General features: G+C 47.9%; 1 protein-coding gene across 2 annotated transcripts; it reads right to left on the bottom strand.

The window, feature by feature from the left end:
- Positions 1-143: 143 nt before the first annotated feature.
- Foxj2 (forkhead box J2) lies at positions 144-27,445 on the bottom strand. 2 transcript variants are annotated; one of them, XM_041637287.1, is made up of 11 exons: positions 27,131-27,445; positions 17,727-18,073; positions 14,583-14,657; positions 12,727-12,795; positions 12,419-12,559; positions 11,531-11,732; positions 7,546-7,956; positions 7,057-7,158; positions 5,504-5,713; positions 4,682-4,780; positions 144-3,243 (listed from the first exon to the last, which is right to left on the bottom strand). In XM_041637287.1, the coding sequence occupies exons 2-11, from the start codon at positions 18,057-18,059 to the stop codon at positions 3,155-3,157; spliced, it is 1,731 nt and encodes a 576-aa protein (XP_041493221.1). In that variant the 5' UTR covers positions 18,060-18,073; positions 27,131-27,445; the 3' UTR covers positions 144-3,154. The 2 variants fall into 2 exon arrangements, with proteins under 2 accessions (XP_041493221.1, XP_041493229.1); XM_041637295.1 differs by having other exon boundaries at positions 7,582-7,956.

Genomic DNA, 27,445 nt, shown 5'->3' with positions numbered 1-27,445 from the left:
CACCACTCCTGCAGACAGTCACGGTCAGATAATCAACCCGGTGGCAAGGATGGACGAGGGTAGCACGGTACCAGCAGGAGCCAAGTCCTCTCACAGCCCTCCTCTCTTACCCTGGCTAAAAGAAGTTAGAGAGAACTACCAATAAGATAAAAACTGAAAACATTCCTTTTTGTTTTTTTATTAAGAAAGCATGCAAAAAAAAAAAAAATCAAGTTGTGAGCCTATACACCATCTTCCCAGCCTGCACCAATGCAAAGCATTATGGGTGGTATAAAGAACTCACCAAACCAGAAACATGGGAGTTGAGGAGAGGAAACCTAGGATAGGCAGGCCAATACCCAATGATCTCTCCTTCCGTCCTCCTCCTCTGCTTTTTCCCTTATTTCCTCTTATAGGCAGTGACTCCTACGATTTTGCACACATCACCCAAGACAACAACAATGACAAAACTTCATGTCCAGCAACACTGGACCAACAAAATAAAGTAGTTTTCTTTCCACTTCACGGAGGGGAGGGAAACTGAGGCTCAAAGGGAATCAAGTTTGTCCTGTGCCATTTTGGAAGCATGAGCCTGGTGGAGGAGAGCTGGAAGCCCAGGAGGCCTCAGGCCATCTCCAGGCCCAGCCCATACTTCAGCTGCTCTGACTGCCCACTGGGGCTCTTCACAAGACTGGTTCTCAGGACACGGAGGAGCCAGGGGCCTTTAGGAGTGTGGTTCAGCCTGCCCTTCCCAACCTCATAGAGATCTGACCAGGAAAGCTTTAGAAAAGGAGTGTTGCTCTGCAAAGGCAAGAGGTTGGGGAAAAACCAAAGGGAAGCTACGGAGAATAAACCTGGATGGAAGGAACAAGGAGATGCCCAATTGGGTACCGAGCAAAGGCATGGGCCGCCCACTAGAGAACTAGAGAAACATTCCCTTCCCCAGTGGGAAACACTGCATCATAGTTCAACCCTACCAGACGCTCCCCAATATAATCTCCCATCATGCTGGAGGTCGCTGGCTTTTTCTTATCCCCCTTCTTTCCTTACGAAGGCTTCAAGAGATAAAGTGCTCTTCAGTGAACTGCCCTAGCTTGCCCCTTCACCTCACCTCACCGGACTGCGACAATCTCATACATGAACCCCTTCTAAAGAAAGGAAAGGGGCTGGCGAAGGGGAAATCAGAATGGAAAGCACACTGTCTGGAAATCATGGATAAACAAAAGAAAATGAGCAAAAATCAGAAACCACAAAGAGATCGACCTTGTCTAGTTTATGCGTTTTGTCCATTTCAGAAAAATGTAAGTAAACTTGGTCTTCCCTCTCTTAAGCCAAATCCGATAAACACATTCACTGAGAACTCAGAGCAGTAAGCCCTGGCCACTTACTGTTAATGGAGATTACTCATCCTACGCCTAGGAGTGACCTGCCCTTCCTGGATCCTGTCTCTATATTAATTTCTCTCTTATAATTTCCACTGCCCGTCAAAAGCAAAAGCTTCAACCCCATTGATAGGGATTTCGGGAGAAGCACTCCCTGTGCTGTTAAACAGACAACACATTCCTGACCTGCGTCTATGCCAACTTCCTTTCTCCCCTCCCTCCTATCAGCAATATTACGGATACGGGTCTGCCAAGACAGGCGTGAGAGGTTTCCGGAGCACGTCCAGGGCATGAGGAAACCCAGAATGAGGATGGCTTCCTTTTGTTATTTGAGGCTCCCAGAAAATGGGAGACAAAAATAAGACAGGTGGATTATTTGGACAAATAGCTATAGGAAGACAAAACAGTATTTGCTGAAGGGGAAAAGATGGAAGATAATTTACATATGCAGTAATAGCCACAGTTAATTCTCAGAAAGAATTATTTTCCAAAGTCAAATGCTTTAAGTTGAAAGTGTTCCCAAGATGCTGAACCTATAATGAACAGTGGTCCTCATGCCCTCCCATATAAGCTAACCTGAGAGCGTGATCTAGGAGGAAGTCAGGGATACCTAGACAAGGCAGGAGAAAGCCAGGGATGTCCTGACATGGCAGAAAGAAACCAGGGATGCCCTGACATGGCAGGAGAAAGCCAGGGATGCCCTGACATGGCAGAAAGAAACCAGGGATGACCTGACATGGCAGGAGAAAGCCAGGGATGCCCTGACATGGCAGAAAGAAACCAGGGATGACCTGACATGGCAGAAAGAAACCAGGGATGACCTGACATGGCAGAAAGAAACCAGGGATGCCCTGACATGGCAGGAGAAAGCCAGGGATGCCCTGACATGGCAGAAAGAAACCAGGGATGACCTGACATGGCAGGAGAAAGGCAGGGATGCCCTGACATGGCGGAAAGAAACCAGGGATGCCCTGACATGGCAGGAGGAAGCCAGGGATGCCCTGACATGGCAGAAAGAAACCAGGGATGTCCTGACATGGCAGGAGGAAGCCAGGGATGCCCTGACATGGCAGAAAGAAACCAGGGATGTCCTGACATGGCAGGAGAAAACCAGAGATCCCTTGACATGGCAGTGCCACCTAACCTCATGCTGATTTACAGCCCATCACTTCTCCACGGCTTTCTACTCAACTCCACTGTCCAAGCCTACCCTCCAAGGGGAATGAGGACTACCAGAAGAAAAGACTGGGTACATAAAGGAAGAGTTCAGAGGACACAATTAGCACCATTGAATAAAACCTGCAAAGTCATGGCTGCCAAACAGTGTCTTAGACCCCCTCCCCTTGCCGAGGCCTCTTCAGGCCAGCCTGAAACAGACAGGAACAGAACACAATCTAGAGATGAAAAGTGGGAGTGGCATTGCATTTCTCAGAGAAAGGTGAACAAGAATTTGAAACCTTTCTCTACGGCTACCATGGCCAAGATTTGCAGCTTGAAAATTTCAAATAGGAAAGAGGAGGGCATAGCCCATGGTGAGGGGCAGTAGACTGGGCAGCATATAACCAATAATAATAATAATATAATTAGAATAATAATAAAAGAACTAGGAGGGAACAGAGAATGCGGAAGGAAATGGGATTATCTTCGGCAGCATCTTGCGGTGGCTTCTCTGACAGAGAGAATGGGAAGAAGCTATATATCTATATACAGGTTTGGGGAGGGTGGGCGGGGACTGTTCTTCCCCCACGGTGAGAATCACCACCAGGCCGTGGGCTGATGTCCACTCTGATTCATTAAGTGATCAGGTCCCAGTCGAAGTCATCGGCGATCTCCTCACTGGCACCAGGAGGTGGGACAGGTGGCCGAGGAACCATGTGGTGTGCTGTCGAGGAGAAAGACAGGCCATAAGGGAAACTGGAGAGCACAAGCCCATCGTCTAGATGGGGCGTGTCCTGCCCAATGACACCGTGAAGAAACAGAGACGCACCACACTCATCAGCCTGCGGTTCTTTCTGTGACAGACTATTAATTCAGCGACAGCTCAGGAGACACACCAAAGCACACGTCATACACTCTATTTTTGAAGACTATCTGACACCTTCTTAAGTTATTAAGAAGGTGATATTATATGAAACAGCAGCATAGAAAGTCCTATTTGTAGTGCATGGACAAAGAAAACAGGCGTCACCCTAAAAACTGAACTAGTGCCCACGTGAGATGGCAACAGGAATGTGCCTACAATACATTTAAACACAAACAATCTGCTCGTATGTGCTGTCTGCACTGGTCCCGTGTCTCCCTGTACTCTGCCCGCCCCAAAGACAGTTCAATCCCACGCTGAGAAAGCAACTCAGTCAGTGGTACAACACTAAGAGACCCTAAGTTTAACCCTAACACTGCCAAAAAACAAATATAAAAAAAAAAAATGGTAGCTAGATCCCTGATCCCTGATACTAATGGTCAGGTGACAGGAATCCAGATGTGGGTAAAATGTTTACATAAAGCATGCATTCCATTTGCCTGTCTCCCATCCTGACTCCCCAACAGGACATGAACACCCTTCAGAGCTATCTCTCACGTTTATAATTTTACTTCCTTTCAGTATTGCGATTACAAGGCAATCTTTTTAATTTTTAAAAATCGTACTATTGTATGTGTGTTTTGCCTGCATGTATGTCTGTGTATCGCATTCATGCAGAGCCAACAGAAGCCAGAAGAGGGATGAGATCCCCAGGAACTGGAGCTTCAGACTACTGTAAGCTGTACCAACCATGTGGATGCTGGGAATCAAACCCAGGTCCTCTGGAAGAAAAAGCTAGTGCTCTTGACCACTGAGCCATCTCTCTTGCCACATAAGGCAATTTTAAAGCAATCCCAAGCTCTGTAGCTCAGAAGTAAAGCCTGTCTAATATGTGCAGGGTCTAGCTCCACTCCCAGAACTATAAATAGATCAAATTTAATTAAATAAACTGTCTTTCTTCTTAGACGGGCAGTGGCGGTGCACCACCTTTAATCCCAGCACTCGGGAGGCAGAGGCAGGCGGATCTCTATGAGTTCGAGACCAGCCTGGTCTACAGAGTGAGTTCTAGGATAGGCTCCAAAGCTACAGAGAAACCCTGTCTCCAAAAAGAAAAAAACAAGAAAAAAAAAAAGACTACCCCTCCCTAGAGGGTGGCTCTTCTCATCCTTCAGCCTTGGGAACCACGCCCCTCACCCATCCTAGCAGGTGTAGCCAGAACAGCAAGAGGGCTCGGGAAGAAAGAAACAACACTGAGAGATGAGCATGCTTGTCTGTCAATGAAACACTCCCCAGCTCTTACCTGGGCGACTGTATCCTGTTGTGTCCTGGGTGGGGATTGGGTACATTGGTGCTGGGCCAGGGTAGAGATGGGAGGCTTGTGGATGCCCATAAGAGTTCACTGCCAAAGCAAAACAAGAGTTATTTGACTAAGGGCTTATTGTAGTCAACAAAGCAAGAAAAAAAAAAAAAGCACATTCCCAGCTGGGCAGTGGTGGCACATGCCTTTAATCCCAGCACTCAGGAGGCAGAGGCAGGCGGATCTCTGTGAGTTCGAGGCCAGCCTGGTCTACAGAGCTAAGCTAGGACTCAAAAACCAAAAACAAACCAACAAAAAAACCACATTCCCTTGTCCCAGCAGCCTCTGTCTCTCTTCCTGCCTTGGTTCATGGATCCTGCAAGCAGGAAGCATTCTGCAGAAGCTACCAATCCTCAGTTCTTAGGGTGAGAAGGGATGGATCCTGGCAGTGTGAAATATCAAAAGATCTGAGAATAACCAGAAACATCATCATCAGATCCCTTTTCACTGGCTTGAACCCCCTGTGTGAGTCAGGTGAAGATTATTCCTGGGACAATTTGGAATAAGAACTTTCTTTGCCAAATTTCCTCCCTTTCTAAGAAGTAATTTTGATCTCCGAAACCACAGTACGAAAAGGAACCAGGTCTGCTGCTTCTGCAGTTCCTTAGTACCTCCTGCCGGATTTCACTGGTCAACAGATGTTCCATCAATAAACCAGTCCCAGGGCTCAGCCTGGTCGCTGCCTATCAAACTGGCTCCTCCTTTCTCTTCCCTTCACCCTTCATTTCCTTCACAGTCCACTTCTTTGGCAACTTTGCATAATACCTTGGTTCATGGATGGCTCCGGTTTACCGCTGGTAAGAGCACAGGAGTCAGTGATGCGGGCAGGGGCAGGTGGTCGGTGGGAGCCCCCTTGTGGGGGCATGTGACCAGTCTGGGTGAGGAAGTGGTTGAGCGAGTCACACAGGTTGGCGATGTGATGCTGGTCGAGGGTCCAGTTCTTCTGCTCTGCCTGCCGTAGACTCTCCATCAGCTCTGCAAACGAGAGAACACTGGCCATGCCAACCCTGAGGAGCTACCACCACGAGAACACCAGCCAGGCCAACCCTGAGGAACTGCCACCATGAGAACACCACCAGGCCAACCCTGAGAAGCTACCACCACGAGAACACCAGCTATGCCAACCCTGAGGAGCTACCACCACGAGAACACCAGCCAGGCCAACCCTGAGGAGCTACCACCATGAGAACACCAGCCAGGCCAACCCTGAGGAGCTGCCAAAGCCCCCCCACCTCACCCCTGGTGCAGTTCCTCCCATCTGTACCACCAATACTGTGTACTAATAGTGACTTCTACCTCTTTCTTTCTTGTGTGGTCAGTATATATTGAAATGCAGTGTGTCAGCAAGTATCATTAAATGTGGCAGGTTTTTTTTAATGAGAATTTTTTTTCTCTAGGACTGCATTAACCTTATTCTGTACTCACAATTTTAGAATAAAAAAAGACTAGAAATAATCCTACTCACTTCAGTCTAGCTAAGGATGCTTCTTGCAAAATTTGAAACTACTTTTTTTTCTCCAAGGGGAATCCCAAAGTGACCATCCAGAGGCCATGATTTACATCTTTTCAACTTTCCATTCTATTTATTACTTGCCAAATTCTTATTTTAATTTGCATCTCATTGATAAATAAAAATATTCAAAGTGGGGCTGGAGAGATTGCTCAATAATTTAGAACACTGTCTGCTCTTCCAGAGGACCCAGGTTCAATTCCCAGCATCCACATGGCAGCTAACAGCTGTCTGTAACTCCAAGACTTGACCCTCTTACACAGACATACATGCAGACAAAACACCAATGTATATAAAATATGTAAATATATTATTTTAAAAATGTTTGGAACTGGAGAGATGGCTCAGAGGTTAAGAGCTATTCTTAACCTGGCTACTCTTTCAGAGAACATGAGTTCAATTCCCAGCAACCACATGGTGGCTCCCATCTATAAAGAGATCTGGTGCCCTCTTCTGGTGTGTAGGAGTACATGCAGACAGAACACTGTATTCATACTAAATAAATCTTTTAAAAAAATTCCAAGTGACTTGATGAATTCCCTATCATTTCTCTGTCAGGAAGCAAAACTACAAAACGGTGGCATCTGACTCCCAGGAGCCTCTCCTCCTCCTCAAGACAAAGATGACAGGCACAAAGCATTGTGGTATTAGAACAAAGGCAAACATCTGAGTCAACCTGAAAAGACTTATATCCGTCTTGTATAACATGCAGAAGTGATGAAATTCTCAGTCCCACACCCAACTGGGCATCACTTGGGTCCTGGTATATCCCTCTTCCCACTCCGGAAGTGGTCCTTAAAGTGCTAACCTGAGAACTGGGACTGCTCAATGCTGGACCAGTTGAGCCGGTTCACCATTTTGAAGCTTTCCTTTAAGGAGTCGATATTGGAGCACCAGTCTGGAGGGAAGGCTACGGGAGAGAAAGGCGGCAGTGAGCTAGGGCGGGAGAGAGCAGTCAAAACGTGCAAGTCTCTCAACGCGACCCACCCGGCTTAACAGCTGCACCACCTAGAGAGCTGAGGCCACTCCCTCACTGGGGATTCAGGAATGGTAGTGACCTGTCCCTTTAGCAAGCCAGTTCACAGGCAAATATGCAAACCAATGCTAATTCATCAATGACTACGAACAGGAAACAGTGAGACCCCCCCCACACCTCAATCCCCCACAGTACAGGGCTTAATGAAGCGACTTCCATTGGCTGAGATGAGGGAAGAGGGTAAGAGACTGAACCTAAAAGACCAGCTGCTAGGTTTTCCACCCATGGCTCCTCCACGCCAGCAGGACAGAGTTCACTCACCCTCCTCCCAGCTTCCTCTGTCCCCTCCGTGCTCACCAAAGCCAGTGCTGTTGATGGGCGCCTGGCTCTGTGCTTGCTGCTGCGGTGGCTGCTGGGCAGGGTGGGAATGGTGCTGATGAGGGTGGTAGCCACCGTGCTGCAGTGGCGGGGGATGCATGGCCATCACAGCGGGGGGGCCATAGCCTTCGGCTCCGGCTTGTTTTCCCCCTGGGGTAGTACAACCATCAGTGCTTGGGGTGTGCAGTGGAGGGGCACCCCCTACAGTTGAGGGGCCCTGTGCGGGTGCTTGTGGCTGCTGTGGCTGAGACTGTTGGGGCGGCTGCTGCTGTTGCTGCTGCTGCTGAGGTGGAGGTTGCTGGTACATGTAGTAGTTGTTAGAAGGCGGCATGTCTCCCAGGAGTGAGGAAAACCCTGCCGGGGAGGAGGAAATAGAGAAGTGATTTGAGCTGGACAGTTTCACTAAATAGCATCTTCTCTCAGGAAGAGAGCTCGGGCAGAAGAGTTGAAAGGACAAGAGCATAATCTGTGACCATGAGGACCCTGTGTCCCTCCTAGAAGGTTAACAGACCAGAAAATCAGTTAGGTTATGGGAAAGCTTTGACGCACTGGTGACCACAGAAATATTAATAAGAATTTTTAAAAAACCTCCATTGGTGACCTTTAATGCTACTTTTGGGGGGGGGGGGGACTTAGGTATAGGGCTGGGATCAGTTTCAAAGGAAGTCACATGGCAGATGAAATTAAATAAATTATAATGGCTTGCTCTGCCCGATCGGCTCTGCAGGCCTCTGTGGCTCTGCTTTCTCGTATTCACGATCAGGTAATGCAGTTTGGGTGGGAAGCAGCATCCGTACTGGTTAACCTCTCCAGCGACTGGGCAAGGAAGAGCTAACCTGGACAGTGGCGAACACAGCAGCACATAACTCTACAGTCTCCACCACTCAACCAGCTCTCAGAATCATTAAGTTCCTGAAACATTAGCAGGTATTTTTCTTAAATTGTGTTTTCTGGGTGGGAAGTGGTGGCACTCCAGCACCCTGGAGGCAGGAGCAGGAGGATCTCTGTGAGTTCAAGACCCTGCTGAGATGAAAAGAGAAGGGAGAGAAGGGAACAGGGAAGGAGAATGGCAGAGGAGGCCTGGAAGGAGAGAGGAGCGGAGAGGACAAGAAACTCACAACACAACAGCAGGTCCTGAAAGGGGCTCAACCCAAGTTTACATTTTCTCTCTGCTGAGATGACAGACCTCAAACGGAAGAGTTAATGTGATGGAGGCCCTTGTGCCCCTCATCATTATGCCTAGTCCACGCTGCCTACAATGGACGACGCAATATACAGGAAGACCTGACACCTCCCTTGAACCCCCAACTCTACCAATACATCTTCTTCTTTAGGAATATATGAACTGGGGCTGGAAAGATGGCTCAGTGGGGTAACGTGCTTGCTGTGCACTTGTGAGATGCAGTGTTCGGATCCCCAACACCTATGTGAATGCTGGGAGGGTGTACAGACACTGTAATCCCAGTACTCAGGGGGCAGAGAGAGGAGGGTCCCAGAGCAAGGTGACTAGCCCTTGGTTCACCTGATGTTGATCTCAGAACTCCACAAGCATACACATTTTACACATTTACACAGACACACAGACACAGACACATTTGAATATTCAAATGCAAAAACATGTGCATGAGCGTGCAATTGTGTATATCTGTGTGTGTGGTTGCTTTTTTGGTCAACTTTACATAAGCTAGGGTCATTTGAAAAGAAGGAATATCAATGAGGAAATGCCTCCATCAGATTGGGTATGCAGGCATTTCTGTGGGTCATTTTCTTAATTAATGATTGAAATGGGAGGGCCCTGACCACAGTGGGTAGCGCCATCCCTGGGCAAGGGGTTAAGAAAGCAGGCTGAAGCTGGGCACGGCAGCACACACCTTTAATTCCAGCACTCAAGAGATGGAGGCAGTCAGACCTCTTTGAATTCCAGGCCAGCCTGATCTACATAGTAAGTTCTAGGACAGTCAGGGCTACATAAAGAAGCCCTGTCTCAAAAAGAAAAAGAAAGAAAGTAGGCTGAGCAAGCCATGGGAAGTCTGTAAGTGGCACTGCCCACGGCCTCTGCTTCAGTTCCTGCCTGACCTCTCGAGGTATCCATCTTTCAGTCCTGGTCTGTAGCACAGGAAGCAAACCAGAATACTGTACAGATACAATCACAGCAGAGTGCCGGGCCACACCATCTCAGGAGGCCACCCAATAAGGACTTTTAAGTAGTTCTCACTCAACAACTGTGGAAATTTGCAAATGGGCAGGATATCAGCTGCTGTTGAGAAATTACTAGGTATTCATCGTGCTGGGAATGGTAAAGTGTGGTGGAGATTAAAGGAGAGGGGCTCAGCGCTGAGCGATGTATGCAGAAACAGAATTCACAGGGAATGATAGGCTGTCTGGGAAATTCACTCAGCTATTCCCACTTTGAAACAAGCTCCGCGGCAAATACAGTAATCTTAACAAAATAAAGTTAAGTGACGGAAGCCAGGGGTTTGTTATTTATCCACTCTGCTCTGGTATCTGAAATATTTTAAAATGAAAATTAACAAATAAAAAACACACTAGCTTTAATCCTGGCACTCAGGAGGCAGAGGCAGGGGGATCTCCCTGAGTTCAAGGCCAGGCTAGTCTACAGAAAGGGGTTCAGGACAAAAATGTTCATAGTGGGGCCATGTCTCAAAGGAAATAACCATAATAATGAAGTGCTAGGGGCTGAAGGTGAGGTTCAGTTGGCTGCCCCAGCCATAGCTCAGTGTTTGCTCTGATTGTATTCAGTCCTGGTTCTCATCCTAGCACTTAAACCAGACATGTAACAGAACACACCTGTAATCCCAGCACTCAGGAGAGAGAAGGATCAGAAATTCAAAGTCATCCTTGGCTAGACTGTCTCAAACTCAAGACCAGCCTGAGACATCTGCCATTATGTCTCAATCTCACTAACTAACTAGAAAGAAAAGCAAGTTATTTATTTTAATAAAGCGTAAGAATTCTTTGGGCAAGAACACTACCACTGCCCCCTAGTGGTCATACTCTGAATGACTGGCTCACAGCCCATTGCTATCCCAGAACTAGAGCTGTGGCACAGTGGTGCAACACACACACACACACACACACACACACACACACACACACACACACACACACACAGAGGACCCGAGGTCGGATCCCCAGTGCTGAGGGAGGGGGGTGAGGGAGATCGCTGCCTTTGGATGATCATCTAGTTTATTTTCTGAAGATAATAACCCAATCAGCTGTCTGGCACCAAAGAGTTTTAGTCCTTATGTTTCCTCTGACCAGTGACCAGTTTCATATATTAAAACAAGAAACTGGGGGCTGGCAAGATGGTATATTCCGCTAAATGTATCTGCTGCCAAGCACAACCCAAGTTTGATCCCTGGGACATATATGGTAGAAGAGAACTGAGTCCCACACGTCTGTCCTGACAACATGTGCCATGGCATGTACAATTCACGTGCAGGCATGTGCGCGTGTGCGCGCACACACACACACTAAAATGCATTTTTTTTTTTTTTGGTTTTTCAAGACAGGGTTTTTCTGCGGCTTTGGAGCCTGTCCTGGAACTAGCTCTGTAGACCAGGCTAGTCTCGAACTCAGAGATCCGCCTGCCTCTGCCTCCCGAGTGCTGGGATTAAAGGCGTGCGCCACCAACGCCCGGCTGAAAATGCAATTTTAAAAAACAACCAAAAGACAGAAACCAGAAGAGGAGAGAATGTTACCGCTTATTTGACAATATAAGGAGCCTTTAATCCCAGAACTCAGAAGCAAAGCCAGGCAGATCTCTGTGAGTTTGAGGCCAGCCTGATCTACACAGTGAGCTCCAGACAAGCCAGGAATACATAGAGAGACCTGGTGTCAAAGAAAAATAGGAAAGACAGAAAAGAAACCTAAGGCCGTCACACGCCTGTCCTGGCTGCAGACTCACCGTGCTGTGAGGAAGAGGAGGAGGACCTCTCCAGCATGGACTTGTAGAGGTTGCGGAAGGACCAGCTGAGGTCCTGAAAGTTGATCTCTGAGTAGGAGAATTTGAAGTCAGGGTTGGTGTTGTAGAGGGGAGGGGCGCCCTCTGTGCTTTCGCGGCCTGGAGCCCCTGCTGCCACTGCTCCACCATCCACAGACCCCGGGCCCTACAGAAACAGGTAAGGATGATGATCTAAGTCCCTTCTGAAGCAGTACAACCCTCCAAAGGCCACCAGCCACCAGGCTCTCAGGCCCATCCCTGTCACCTTCTCCAGCTGACCAGTTTCTCACCTGCTCTTCCTGCTCTGGTGGGCTCATGTCTTGAATCTGACCTCTTTATTGTCACTACCCATTTCTTCTCTATGACCCTTCCCCAGGGTCCCCTTGCCTTCCTGTCCCAGCTGCAGCTTGCCTGGCTCTATGACCCTTCCCCAGGGTCCCCTTGCCTTCCTGTCCCAGCTGCAGCTTGCCTGGCTCTATGACCCTTCCCCAGGGTCCCCTTGCCTTCCTATCCCGGCTGCAGCTTTCCTGGCTCTATGACCCTTCCCCAGGGTCCCCTTGCCTTCCTATCCCGGCTGCAGCTTTCCCAGCTCTATGACCCTTCCCCAGGGTCCCCTTGCCTTCCTATCCCAGCTGCAGCTTTCCTGGCTCTTGTTCTTTTCACCACCTATTTTCCTGATTTGCTCAGAATTCTGCCATTCTTCATCCGTCCATCTGGTTCCCTCCCCTTCCTTCTTTCTCAGTTTCCCTGCCTAGTATATCATGGGTCCTTAGCACAGAGCTGTGAACAGGGCAGTATCTGAACCTACTCAGCCATCCATCAACTGCCCTGTGCCCGTGGCCCGATTCCTACCTGGCTGTAGCTGGCCATGGAAGAGGGACTCTGCAGTGCCATCTGAGGAGTCCCCTCATGAGGCAGTGAGGTTTCTCCACTCCCTGGAACACCTCCCCGGGGGCTTTTGCTGGCCTCCTGTTCTGGGGAGTCTTGGGGCAGCTGAGAATTATAAAAAAAAGAGAGAGAAAGAGAGAGATAAATCTATATGCAGGGGTGAAACACCTACCTTTGTCCACGCCTTTGTCTCCCCTTTGCTATTAACCCACACCTACCACAGAAATGACTAACATCCAAGAAAGGGATGTCCCAAAGAGGGAAGCACTTACGTCATCATCTGGAGGGTGCCTTCTCTTCCGGGAAATGTCAGGGCAGGTGTCAATTGTCCAATAAGAGCCCTGGAAGGAGAACCCAAGCCCACCAAGAAGAAACGTATTACCTACAGAAGTTCCTGTGGAAACAGGTGCTCAGGAAGCTTCTCACAGTCGTGCTGGGAATGGGGCGGGGCTGGGAAATGTAACTCAGTGCCAGAAAGCTTGCCTAGCATGGACAACGCCTCAAATTGGATTCCCCAGCAGAGAAGAGAAGAAGGAAGAAGGAAGTGAGATCAAGCAAGGAAGAGGAGCAAGAGAAAGAGAAGAGAGAAAAGCACAGTGCTGGACATCCAGACAGAAGCCGAGGGAGCGGAGGACCAGTGAGGAACGGATCTGTCCTCAAAGTCACTGAGCAGAGCAAACAGTAGCTTCAAGTGTTCCAACGGGGCAGAAGAACAATGGTAGCTATGTCAGAGAACTGGAAATGGCCAGAAAAAAACAACCTTTTCCCCTTATGAGCTGAGGCAAAAGTCCAGTGGGCTTTAGCATCTGTCAAATGGGAAGAATGCCCCCTCCTCCTTTCTCACTTTGGTAGGTAAGACCTGAAGACTTTGCATAGAAAAGACTTTGCTTCCAAAAAGACAGTAAGCAAACTGGGTATGTTGGCACACACCTGTAATCCCAGCACTCAGGAGGGACTGAGGCAGGAGGATGGTAAATTCAAGCCAGCCTGGGCTATACAGTGAGCTAATCTCAAAAAAAAAAAAAAAAAAAGGTGACGAGCTAACATTTAGGAACAAGTGCCACTCAAAGGAGTAGCAGCCTGGGCTACAGAGTGAGATTATCTCAGAAAAATAAAACAGGCTGGGCATAGCAGCACATGCCTTTGTTAATTATTTGGCTTTTGCTTTTTAAGATGGAATTTCTCTATAAGACCTTCGCTATCCTGGAACTCTCAACGTAGACCAAGCTGGCCTTGTACTCAGACATCCACCTGTCTCTGCCTCCTGAGTGCTGGGATTAATGGTGTGCATCACAATACCCACCTTGGTATATGCCTTTAATCCCCCCGACTCAAATCTCCGAGTTGGGGGCTAGCTATTAAGTTCCAGGCCTACACAGTAAGACTCTATCTTAAAACATAAGATGATGTGGGAGTGTCATATATCAATCTGTTGATTTCATTGGTTAAGCAATAAAGAAACTGCTTGGCCCTCATAGGTTAAAACATAGGTGGGAGGAGTAAACAGAACAGAATGTTGGGAGAGAGGAGCTGAGTCAGGAGTCGCCATGGTTCTCCCACTCCAGGCAGATGCAGGTTAAGATCATTCCTGGTAAGCCAGCTCGTGGGCTACACAGATTATAAGAAATGGGCTAGTCCAGGTGCGAGAGTTAACCGAGAAAAGGCTAGATATAATAGGCCAAGCGGTGTTTAAAAGAATACAGTTTCCATGTAATTATTTCGGGGCATAAGCTAGAGCTAGCCATGTGGGCGGCTGGGTGCCGGGGACGCAGCCCCGCAGCTCTTACTACAACAATAAGAAGAAAGAAAAGAAGGAAGGATTGAGTAGGGGAGGAGGAGACAGGAAGGAAGAGGTGAGAAAGGAGGAAAGAAGGAAGGAAAGGAGAACCTCAAAATCAACTCTATCATAAACATCCCTATTAAAAACAAAAAGATTTCATTGTCTTCCTTAGTCACCCGTTCTAGTGAGGAGCCAGAAGCTTGGCAACTGTGTTCTTCCTTTGAGGAAAAACAACGATGCTTTTAAAACTAACATGGCTTCCTCTTCTAGGTAATTAGAGCAGCCACAGGACTGAGTGTCAACTACTTCGCTCTCCTTCCTTCTCCCTCTCGTTCCCCAGCATCTCACCTTCCCAGGGTCGTCCCGAGGTCTGGGCACCTTCCGGAAGCACTTGTTAAGAGAAAGGTTGTGTCGAATGGAATTCTGGGGAAGCAAAGAAGCAAGTTAGGTATGAGCATTGTCCAAAGGGACACAGAAGAACATACAGCAGAGTCCCAGGGCACACGCAGCAGCTCTTCACTGTACTGCTGGAAGGCCCAGAAGCCACAAAGAAAACGGGTGAGAAGAGAGAATCACCGAATTAACTGGAGAGAGGCAATGGCGACCAGGTGGTCTGAACGTTAATTTATGGTTTTTCAGCCTTCCTACCAAACTGACAACAGGTTCTATGCCTCAAATCATGAGGATCGCTGAGGTCATGCCTAGCCTGGTGATAGCAAGTTCCAGGACAGCCAAGAGTTACATTGGGAAGACGCTGTCTCAAAAAACAAACAAAACAACAACAAAAATAGCCAGACATGGTGCTCCACATCTGTAAGCCCAGCACTTAGGAGACACAGGCAATAGAGTGGCCACAAGCTAGAAGCCAGTCAGGTCTACAGTCACATGAGTTCTAGGGCAACCAGGACTGCGTGAAAAGACCATCTTTCAAAAAAGCAGCCAGGGATAGTTGCATGTTCTTTTTTGATTTTTCGAGACAGGGTTTCTCCGTAGCTTTTGGTTTCTGTCCTGGAACTAGCTCTTGTAGTTCTTAATAAACCCATCTCTCAGGAGGAAGAGACCAGGGAATCTCTGTGAGTCTGAGACCACTCTGGTTTACACAGAGTTCCAGGACAGCCAGAGCTACATGGCGAGACCATGGGAGAAGGGGTGCTGATGAGTCAATGAGATGGGGTACGGGGGCAAAGTGCTTGCCACACAACCCTGGGGCACCTGATTCCTGAAACCCATATCCAGACAGAAGGGAGAGGCTCAACTCTACAAAGTTATCCTCTGACCCCCCACATGCACATCGTGGCACAGGCCCGTGAGCACGTGCACACACACCCTATGCACATAGTAATAATAATAATAATAATAATAAATTTTAAGTAGGGATTGGGAACTAGTTCAGTGGATAAAGAGTGTGGCACCCAAGCAAGAGACCTAAGTTACCTAAACTCAAATCTCTGGAATTCACATTAACTAGGTGTAACCAGGCACAGCTGTACTCCCACAGGTTTTAGGATTAGATGTGAAGTGGAGACGTAAGAATCCTTGGAAGAAACAGGGATTGGTGGTACACACCTTTAATCCCAGCACTTGGGGAGGCAGAGGTAGGTGGATTTCTTTGAGTTCAAGGCCAGCCTGGGCTACAGAGTGAGTTTCAGGAAAGTTAGGGCTACACAGAGAAACCCAGTCTTGGGGAAAGAAAAAAAGAAACAAGCAACAACAACAAAACATCCTGGAAGATCACACTACACAGTATGCATGTACTCACCTGTACACACATGAACACACCCACACCAACAAATAAACACCTCAAATTCATATCTACCTCTACCTCTCTTCTCAATTCCCCACAAAAAGCGAAAGAACAGTATTTTTATACTGTTTACATATATTATAATGAGAAAAATAATCCGAAGGGGAGATTAAAGCTCCCAAGTGCAAGGACTAATTTAAATACCTGGAACCCACGTAAAGCCAGGAGCAGTAGGGTGTTCTATAATCCCAGGGTTACACACTGGGAGCACTATGTTGTCCTATAGCAAACGGGAGGCAGAGACAGTGCCCACAAGTTCACAGACCACTCCACCTGCTACATACGTGTTAACAACAAAGAGACATTGTCTCAAATGAGGGCAAGGACCAACACCCAAGGTTGTCTTCTGAGCTCCACGTATGCTGTGGTACACAACACCATGGCACCCTTGTCCCTCATTAACATAAAAAAACGCATGCAAGTGCACACACACACACAGAGACAAGGACTTTAAAAAAAAAAACAAAACTCAGGAGTGAAACCAAAGCACAGACCAGCTCCGTTTTCTCAACAACACTCAGAATGACCATATCTGGACAAAAGGAAAAGCCGTGGTACGTATGTGTTGGTATATCGAGAGATGTCGCCTAGAGGAACACAAGTACCAAGGGAAGACTGAATGCTTCCAACAGCCTCAGCTCATCATCTGGTTTGTAAGTCAACGGTGATTTATGGAGTGAGAAATGGGAAAACAACATTTAATTCCCACTCCTCCTCAACATCTGGCAAATGAGTTGCTGCTCCAAATGACTACAAGAAAGCCTGGCTTGGTACTGCAGGCCTGTCATCCCAATATTGGGCAGTCAAGACAAGAGAATCAGTAGTTCAAGGTCGGCTTCAGCTACATTTGTGAGTTCCAGGTCAGACCAGACCAGCCCAAGCCATATGAGACATTGTCCCAAAATATATAGATCTTTGGGGGATTTATTGTTTGGGTTCTTCTACTTCTTCCTCCTCCTCCATCTTTTTCTTCTTTTTTATTTGGGGGAGGGTCCCACTATGTAGCCCTAGCTGGACTGGAACTTGCTATGTAGACCAGGCTGGTCTTGAACTCAGATCCACCTATGTATACTTCTAAAGTGCTGGGATTAAAGGTGTGTGTGACTAAACCTGGCTAAAAAATATGTAGTTTAATATCAACCTTCTTTTTGCAAGGAGGGTTCCCACTGTCTCTCCCTAACAACATCGTTGCTTGGTTAGTGAACCAGCTATTGGTAAAGGACCTGGTTACTAGAGAGTAGTAATATACATTCAATTCTTAATATACATACAATGTTTCAAAAGACGATGACAAGGGAGCTATAGAAATTTGATGGGTTTCCTACCAAAGCAGGAGTCATGCCTTGCATTGCTCAATGACTCGAACATTGCAGAGCCACAAGAAAGACAAGAAATCAAAGACTGCCCTTTTGGGGGAACAGGACAATAAGAGGGTGTGGTAACCAACAGCATCCTGCTATCCTATAACTATACTTAATTACTTGGCATCACTAGTGTTTCCATGATAAAGCTGCTGAGGTTGATTTAGACTCAAGTAAATAAAAGTAGGGGTAGAAGATAAGAGACCTTGAGTTTATATATCCCTCAGACAGGTCAGAATGAACCAGACCAGGTTATAGGAAGAAATAAAAGTAGGGGAAAGATTGCTAACGGCAAAGTACAAGCCCAGGCCATAGAAACAATCCCACCTTCCAGCCAATGCCAGCATTCTTGTAATAGGGGAAGTTATCGCAGATCCAGCGGTAAATCTCACTGAGGGTCATCTTCTTGGCTGGTGAGGAGTTGATGGCATAGGTGATGAGGGTGGCGTAGCTGTAGCGTGGCTTGCCATCTTGGTGGACTGCTGCTTCATCTTTGCTGAGGGTGGCATTAGGATCCGTGGGAGAGCCTGGGGAACACTTTCGGCTGCCCCCTGGAGGCACAGCCTGAGAAGCGCTCCCCAGCTTCTCAATACTAGCTCGGAGAGTCAGCTGGGGCAGCCAGTCTATGGAGGTGAGGCTGCTCTCTAGGTCAGAGGCCATTGTGCTTCTGGGTTCTGCAGAGAAGACAAAGAGGGGAGGAAGGCAGATTAATTTCCTGTTTATTGGAGCCAGAAAAACCCCATGTCCAATGCATAAGGCAAGCAGTTTCTTCCCATTTTAATTCCTACTCAAGAACGTTCTCCTGAGAAACCCATGATCCCAAGTGCAAGTGCCACAAGTCTCCCCCCAGATGACGGAGGGCTTCATACCCCATCTTAATGGAGAGTGTCACTACAAGGCCTCGCCCGCTGTTGACAGAATTTTCTGTCCCTCCCAGTTCCACAGACGTTCAGTCCCAAAGAAACACAGAGGCCTACATTAATTATAAACTGGTTGGCCTCTTACATCTTAATCCAAAATTCTTGTCTGTGTTAGCCAAATGGCTTGGTACCTTTTATCAGTGAGGCATTCTCATCTCGCTTCCTCTGTGTCTGTGTGACGACTACAGACTGAGCCTTTCCTCTTCCCAGAATTCTCCTGTTCTGGTCGCCCCACCTATACTTCCTGCCTGGCTACTGGCCAATCAATGTTTTATTAAAATAATACAAGTGACGAACCTTGGTCTTGTACCCTGTAAAGGTTTGTCACTTGTACTGGTTTAACAAAATGCTGATTGGCCACAAGAATTATGGTTTAAGATGTAAGAGTTAGTTAATAAGAAGCCTGAGCTAATAGGCCAACCAGTTTATAATTAATATAGGCCTCTGTGTGTTTTTTTGGGACTGAACGACTGTAGGACTGGAAGGGACAAAAAAATGTCAACAAATGGTACCAACATGGACAACTAAATCCACTTAAAACGTAAGACAGCTTGGGAAATAATTCTAGACACAAAAGAACAGCATTAAGCACTGCTTCTTGGTAGTAGCATTTTCTCAGGTGGACTCTGTTTGCTAGAGGCAAGCACCTATCATTTAAGACAAGGCTTCCTGACTCAGTTATAGTTACAAAAACCTTGCAGGTCTTTTAAAGGCCCTGCCACAAAACAATTAAATGGTGTTTATGAGTAGCTGACAGCATGCTTCTTGGTGGTGGCAAGGACCTTGATACTCCACAGAGTTGTGGCAATAAACATGGCTCCCGCTAGTACCTCCACTGTGAAGCTAGACTCTCAGAAAGCTAAGGAATGGAGTGGATCCAGCAACCAAAGCCAGCTTTAATCCTAGCCATATCTCTTAGCAAATTAGACTCATGTGGTCAGAAAAAAAGAGATATACAGTAAAGACAGATTCAGACACACACACACACACACACACACACACAAAAAAAAAAAAACCAACAAACTCTAAACGGTTTAAACTGTGTTTAAAAATATATGTAGACTTGTGAGAGAAAAAAAGCAAGAGAGTAGTCGGGTGTGGTGGGACACACCTTTAATCCCAGCACGGGTGTGGTGGGACACACCTTTAATCCCAGCACTCAGGATAGAAGCTGAACTCCTATGAGTTCAAGGACAGCCTGGTCTACGGAGCAAGTTCTAGGACAGCCAAAGATACACAGAGAAGCCCTGTCTTAAAAAATATATAAATAAAAAATAAAGATGGAAACTACACAGAGAGTCTGGATACTGTATATTGTTGTGTTGTCTTTGAACTGCTTGATGGCTGAGGAAGGAGCAGCTGCTAAAAGACATCTGATTATAAGTGCTGCTGGATTAATTCAACCTAGGTATTTTGACTTCAAAATTTAAGTCAAAAGATATTGACTTTTGAGAAGAGGTTTTGCTTTTGTTTCCACAGGAAATGAGAGGCTGTGGATGTATTCCAGATTAAGAAAAATCAGATTTGATCAAGGAAGACCCCCCCCCCCCTCAAAAATCTCCAATAAGAGTGGATGACCCAGATGATCCAACATTTCAGAGGACCTCTTTTGGAGTTTCTTCTGAGTTCTACATCCAGAACAGCCTCAAGACCAAGACCCCTTTGTGGCCGGGCAGTGGTGGCACACGCCTTTAATCCCAGCACTTGGGAGGCAGAGGCAGGCGGATCTCTGTGAGTTCGAGGCCAGCCTGGTCTACAAGAGCTAGTTCCGGGACAGGCACCAAAGCTACAGAGAAACAAAAACAAAACAAAACAAAACAAAAGACCCCTTTGTGCAGGACCAGATAGCATACACCACAAAAGCTGAAATATTCCAATTCTCCTTAGAGCCCTACAACACAGTATTTTTAAACTAAGTTTTTTTAAAAAAAAAAATCAACCCCACTTAAGCAGCAAGTAAAATTAGCTGAAGTCCATTCTCCAATTACATGACACTTGTATGTTTATATATAGCATCCAAAAGTACATAGCAATAGCACATAAAGACAGTCTGAGCAAACACAAGTATACACCAATGAAGCACACATCAACACTCTTTTAAGAGTTCCAGACTAAACGAGAGCACGCAATCTTTTGCTACACACATCTAACATAAGGCATGCTAAGCATTTCCCAAGGGCAGGTTCCACCTGAGCTGGTCTGGGAGCACAGGGCTGCATCCTCAACTGCTCCAGAGACTGAGGCAACAGAATCACACACTCAAGGCCTGCCTGGGCTACACAGTGAATTCACAGGCAGCCTAGGCAATGAGAGCCTGTCTCAAAATAAGAAGGCAAAGAGAGGGGAAAGAGATTGTTCAGCAGTTTAGCACACTTGTTGCTCTTGCAGAGGGTTTAGGTTCCATTCCCAAGGCGTACAACCATCTATAAACTCCAATTCTGGGGAATCCAACAACCTCTTCTGACCTCCTCGAGTATGATGCACACACACACACACACACACACACACACTACACATACATACATCCATGTAGGCAAAACACTCATCCATAAAAAACATAATAACTTTAAAAAATAAATTAAAAAACAAAAGGGGGGCCACAGAGAAACTCTGTCTCGAAAAACCAAAAAAAAAAAAAACAAAAAACAAAAAAGAGGGGGGCTGAAGGTGTAGCTCAGTGTAGAATACCTGCTTGGGGTCCTGGGTTCTGTCTCCAGCACCACAATAAATAAAGAAATAACCAAATGATGACAACCGGCAACAGCAGGATGCAAGACTGCCCCAGGGACAGTGGCGCAGGCACAGAGATCACCGCATATACACGGCGTACATTACCAAACAAAGTCACACAGAGGAAACAGATTCTGAGTCCACAGCTACCCTCCCACCTTTAAAGCTGCCCCTGGCAGGCTCCCGCCCACAGACACCACCAGGAAGAAGTCATCAGCGGGGACCTCCCACCTCCCAGGCCTGCTGGGCTTCACCGAGCCAGGGAGCCACCCAGATGTGTGTGCACACCGGTAACAATCAGATAGCCTGGCTAAAAATAGCCTCCGTGGGGCTAAGAGCTGGCTCCCCTTCCCCGCCCTGCTCCCTCCTTCCTTCCCAGCCAGGCAGGCAGACTGGCTGCACCTCCATGCAAACTCCTAGAGCTAGAGAGTCCGCCTACGCCTGATGTTTGCCTCCCGCCCAGCTGCCAACCAAACCGCCTAGGCTCTCACCACTAACTAGCTAGTGACAAGTTGGTGGAGGAAGGTGAGGAACGGGGGACCGTAGCTGTGTGGCCCGGTCTAGAAAGGCTGACAGGAACCTCTGTGTAGCCATTTGGCACTTCCGTGGAGCTGAAGCCAGGGAACCCCTAAGCTCTTGCTGTCTAACAGGTCTGTGCCTGCGATGCTGCAGGATTCCAGCGAGCATTTCTTGCTCAGTGGTAGCAGGACGGACGGTGCTCTGCACCAGCCACGGCTACCCCTCAGAACTTGGGCCGCTGGTGAGAACCCTGTTCTTCGGGTGATGTCTCTGGCAATCCAAAGCCAAAAGGTGCACAACCAGACCAGACATAGGTAAGCACGTACAGACTCACACACCTGGTGGGCCCAAACTCTGTCTTACACAGGACCCCTTAGCCTCTCTCTTAACCCTAGCACACCACATACCTTTCAGACTCTCAACTGTAGTGTTGCCATAGATACTTGCCCTTTCCCCTACAGGTCAGAATTCTGATTCATTCCCCTCCTGACCAGGTCCCACCCTGGAAATCAACCTGTACTCACATGCACCTGGCCCGGTGCTCCCCACCAGCAACACACCTAGTCCACAAAGCTGAAGGGAACATCTTCGGTAGCCCAATCAGCAAGAGACCTAACTGCACCCCAACAGTTGTTTGAGCAGAGAACAACAATGCGGCCTTGTTTGTAACTTGTACCAAGAAAGCCTGCCCATTCGGCCTTCAGCGCCAACCATTTCTTCCTAATGGTATCACCTTGCCCCAAACCTTGGAAACTTAAAAAACAACAGGGACACATCACCACTCCAGGAAGCCACACACCTTCTAGCCTGTTGCTGGGTTAAAACATCCCAGGCTCTGGACTACAGCAGGGAGCTTGACAGTATCTGTTTCACAGCTGGATACTCTAAGATCAACAGTGACATGCCAATTAGTAAATTTTCAAGGACCAAGTTCATCCCTAGAAAGGTTATTACCCTATTCCCTAGTCAGGCGGCCACTACCCTCTTCAACCTGGGGTGTATGTATGTGTATGTGTGTGTGTATCTGTGCGGGTGCGCTTATGTGCGTGTAAGTATTGAGTCTGTTGTCCACACTGGTCTCAAACTTCTGGACTCAAGCAATCCTCCTGCATCAGCTTCCCTGGGTCTACAGGGCATCAGTTCCTAGCACCTATTATCTCCTGCTAAATAACCCGGGGAAGTTTCATCTTCAGAGCCAACATATTTCAGTTATTTCCTCTAACTGCTCTCGAACGCAATCTGGAGCATGAAGGTGGATTCAAAGTGTATAGAGGCCTTCCAGAACCCCCTTGACACATGCTAACCACCAGGAATTCCTGGGAGGGAAACACTCCCCGCTCTTTCTAGTTATCCTGTACCCTTCCCTCCCTGAGGTCAGACACCTTTCTCCACTCCCCTCCCAGGCAACCCTCCCTCCAGACGCAAACCTCAGCGCTCAGGATCCATTCCAGCATGAACTCCACAAAGCTCACAGGGCCTGGTCCTCCGGGTCTCTGCTCTTTAGCCTGGCCCACTTCCTTACCCCCTCACTTCCCCATTCGTAAAGAGCAGTGGAGATTGACTGAGCTTCCTCCATCCTATTCCCAACCCCAACACTGACTCACTAATTGCCCCTAGCCATCCCTTGCTCCCTGATGTAGTCTTCATGCCTCAGTTTCCCCCTCCAGTAAAAGAAATGAAGTCATAGCCCCTACCAAGCTTCATTCCTGGAGGGACAGGAATGACGCTAAGGCGCTCGTAGCTGCCACACATTCCACACTCCCCAAAATAATGGCACCAGGCTAATGTCCAGGGCTATTATTAGAACAGCAAACAAGAGGTGGTTCCATTTCTCAGGCCGGCCAACCTAGTTACCCAGACCTCTCTCCAGGTGGGCCTCGTGCCACTGGGCTGAGGCAGAACCTGAGTCGGGCAGCATTCTTCTCGGCATGCTGGAAGACTGGAAGGAAATAGAGAATCTGGGAAAGGCAGCCAAAGGGCAGGCTCCATCACATCCACGGGACAGCTAATGAAGACTTCAGTGCTGGGGAAAGGCAGAAAACAAAACAAAGGCAAACAGAACGTCTTCTCGGGAAGCCACGGCCGAAGGTACAGGACCTGTAAGCGTCACAAGAGCCTGAGCTGTTTGCTGCCCGTCTTACCCAGACAGCTAATAACTGTCCTCCCCGTGGAACTCAAGCTGGGTATCCCAGAGGGATAACTTCCTGGGCTGTACCTAGTGCCAAAACTAACAGGGCAGTGGCGGAGTATATCTCATGATCAGCCACGCTGCCTGCCTTTCCAGCCCAGCTCCTATAGACGAGTCATTTAATGTCTCTGTATCTTAATTTCTATCTCTATAAAATAAAAATTCTAATAAGTTAGATATAGTGACTCAGCTTGTACTCCTAGCACTCTGGTTGAAGCAGGAGGATTGCTATTATTTAAGTCATCCTGAGCTGCATAATAAACTCAAGGCCAGCCACTTCGATACAGTGAGACACTGTCTCACACACACACACAAATCTGAAAAGTTTTTTTAAAAAAATTTTTGTTTGTTTCTCAAGACAGGGTTTCCCTGGGTAGCCCCAGCTACACTGGCTGGCTTCACAGATGCCCTGGAACTCACTCTGTAGCCCACGTTGTCCTGAAACTCAGAGACCAGCCTGCCTTCACCTCCAGTGCTGGGATTAAAGGTGTGTGCCACACTGACCAGCTTAAATTTCTTTTACATAAAGGTTAACTATTCCTACAACAGTTGTTGTAGAGATTATATAATATTTCTTAAGATGCCTAAAGCACTTATCAGGTGAACCTTTACTTTTAAATGAAAAAAGCAAAGAATATTAGGGGGTCTGGAGAGATGGCTCAGTGGTGAGAGCTCTGGCTCTTCCAGAGGTCCTGAGGTCAATTCCCAGCAACCCCATGGTGGCTCACAGCCATCTGTGCTAAGATCTGGAGCCTTCTTCTGGCCTGCAGGCATTCGGGCAGGCAGAACACTGTATACATAATAAATAAAAATCTTTAAAGCCAAGCAGTGGGGGCACACGCCTTTAATCCCAGCACTTGGGAGAGGCAAGTGAATCTCTGTGAGTTCAAGGCCAGCCTGGTCTACAAGAGCTAGTTCCCAGCTAGGCTCTAAAACTACAGAGAAACCCTGTCTCGAAAAACCAACAACAACAACAAAAAAAAAAAAGAAATCTTTAAAAAAATAAAATAAAATAAAAGACTCAAAGTTCAGTACCAAGCACCGAAGTCTAGAATACTATGGGCTGAAAAGATGGCTCAGCAGTTAAGAGCAGTGGCTGCTTTTCCAGAAGGCCTGAGTTCAATTCCCAGCACCCACATGGTGGCTCACATCTATCTGTAATTGTTTATCTATAACTGTAGTCCCATGGGATGCTTCCCTCCCCTCTGGTGTGCATACTTGCAGAGAAAATACTTATATACATAAAATAATTAAGTCTTTTTTGAAAAAGAAAAGAGAACGTAGAAATTAGAGCAGAAAGTAGAGGCAGCATCAGAAAGATCAAAGGTGCAGTGGTCGCATTGCAAAGCTGGAGCAAAGCTGCAGGCTGCAGGGACGTCTGAATTTCCAACGCAAGCTTCCTTCAAGTTCCTATCAATCCAGTCCTGGCTATGTAAGATGGGGAACCTCCAAGGATGAAGGGATGGGGAAATATCATCACTGTCTTTCAAGGGGATTTAGGTGCAAGCCTAAGATACAGTCTGGAAAACAGAACAGTCCACATCACAGTTAATCCGACCAGCCCCACACGGAGTCCTGTCCCAGCAGAGCCAGTTGAATGAGTGGGTCCGCCTGGAGCAGCTACAGGACAGTTGGCGCTGAGTCGGTCACACTGAGCCGTTCAGAAGCTGCACCCCAGCGTCTGGTGAAGTGCTGTGTAAGAAACAAACCCCGCTACACCAGACATCTGTTTTTCAAAAGGAGGCGAGGCGGTGCTAGACGTGGAAGTAAAGGACCCTCATCCTTTTTAAAACTGGAGGCACCCATGATGAGGCTCTCCTACCAGTCCCGGAAGCAACAGGCCCAACCTGAGAAAGGGCTGCCCTGCTGCCAGGGATGGCTGCCAAGAGGGGGCCGTGAGAATTCCCACTGGTGGGGGAGGGAGACTATGCTAAGGGATCCGAGAGCAGTCTGAACACAACAATGTACCCTTCTCCATGTACACACTCAAAACAGACACCGAGCTACGTTCATTTCCACTGAGAAGCATGCACATCATTGTACAGCATGACCTGTCAACTCCAGCCCTGAATCACACACCGTCACTACAGAAACCTCCAGGGTCAAGTGACGGGATAGAGACTTAGGCAATCTGCTCATGGCCCATCTAGGAAGGCAGACACTGAAAACCCAAGAGGGGGAAGCCCCATACAGAAGATGAGGCACAGTCCACTGACCAGACGGGAGAGCAGGCCCGCAGGTCGTGACCTCGGGTAAAAACTCAGCTCGCTCCAGACACAGTCCAGGCTCAACCAGAAAAAATTTCTTGGTTGTCTTTTGTCCTGCTTTCTCTAAAGATTCTGGATTTTGATGACTCCCTGAGGTAGGGTGAAAATTTTCACCACGAGGTTCCTGGGACCCAGAACTAAACAAGAGAACAGGAAGAGAGATGATGAGACCAGTAGAAGTTTTCCTGGGAGGAAACTCTAAAAAAAACTCCGCAGAAGGTCAGACCTCCCTGGTGGTCCACTCCTGCAGACAAGGTGTGTGGGGGTGGGGGATGAGACCGGTAGATGTTTTCCTTGGAGGAAGCTCTTTAAAAACTCCACGGAAGGTCAGACCTCCCTGGTGGTCAACTCTTGCAAACAAGGTGGGGGGTGGGGGGCGCTAGGAAACACTCCCTGCCTCTAAACCACAATCCGATTTTTCCGGAGGAACTGTCAGCAAATATAGGACTTGAGGCTGAACCAGTATCTGGGGAAGACTTCAGTCCACCAGTGTGCACTACCCTTGACAGTTTTTTCTCACCTTCGGGCATGTGAATTCACCCTTCTTATGGAGGGCAGACATCCAACCTGAAGCAGGGATGTCAGAAGGGCCTCCTGGTACCCAAGATAGAGATAGGTGGGGACAGATAGACAGTCAGGCAAACAGTCATTGTCACAGACTGAAAGACCTCTGTTGGCCATTAAGCTGACGTAGGCATGCCCTAGACAAGACACGAGATGCCCCATGACTTTAAGGGCAGGTCCACTCAGTAGAGGACAAGACCCAAACAGAGTGCTGTGGGATTCTGGCTGTGCTGTGTCCTGCATTCCTCACAGTAACCATGGCGTCCTTGAAACGCACCTGTTGTCTGTTCTCAGTGCAGAGAGAGCATCCACTTCTTTAGGGACCGCAAATGGCCCATTCCTTTGGTCTCCGAAACCTACCTAAAAAGCCCGTTTCTCAGAGTCTCTGTAACAACATGTGGCTTCCGGTGCAGAAGGTCCATCAGAAAACATCCCCCAGGGGACTCTACCTTCCACCGGCATGAACCCCAAGATCCACCATTTCAGCCCTCCATACTACTAGTGCGTAAAGACCACAGAGACAAGATGCAAGAAAGCACTAACCTGCCTCCAAGGTTCCCCCAGCCACCGGAGGAAACCACCTGGTACAGAAGTCTGTGGTTGCAGGGATTCCCCTCTTCACAGGCAGGTGACGGGGCTCATCCTCTGTGACTCTTCCAGCGCCTGGCGGAGCCTCCCAAGCAGGAGCGGGGAACTCTGTCCCCCGAGGAAGAGGAGTCGGAGGAGGAGGAGGGGGAGAGGGTGGACCTACCTGGGGAAGGTGGCACACCCCCCACACCCTGCCTGCTACCCTGGGGAGGAGGGGAGGAGCCTCTCCCAACCAGGAGTTGTCTCCTCCCCCTTGGGGGAATCCCCCTC

Source organism: Microtus oregoni, unplaced genomic scaffold, assembly GCF_018167655.1.
Source record: "Microtus oregoni isolate MIOR12 unplaced genomic scaffold, Mior012 000002F_ref0000024, whole genome shotgun sequence".
Lineage (NCBI taxonomy): Eukaryota > Metazoa > Chordata > Mammalia > Rodentia > Cricetidae > Microtus > Microtus oregoni.
This window is presented reverse-complemented; position numbering and strand designations above follow the sequence as displayed.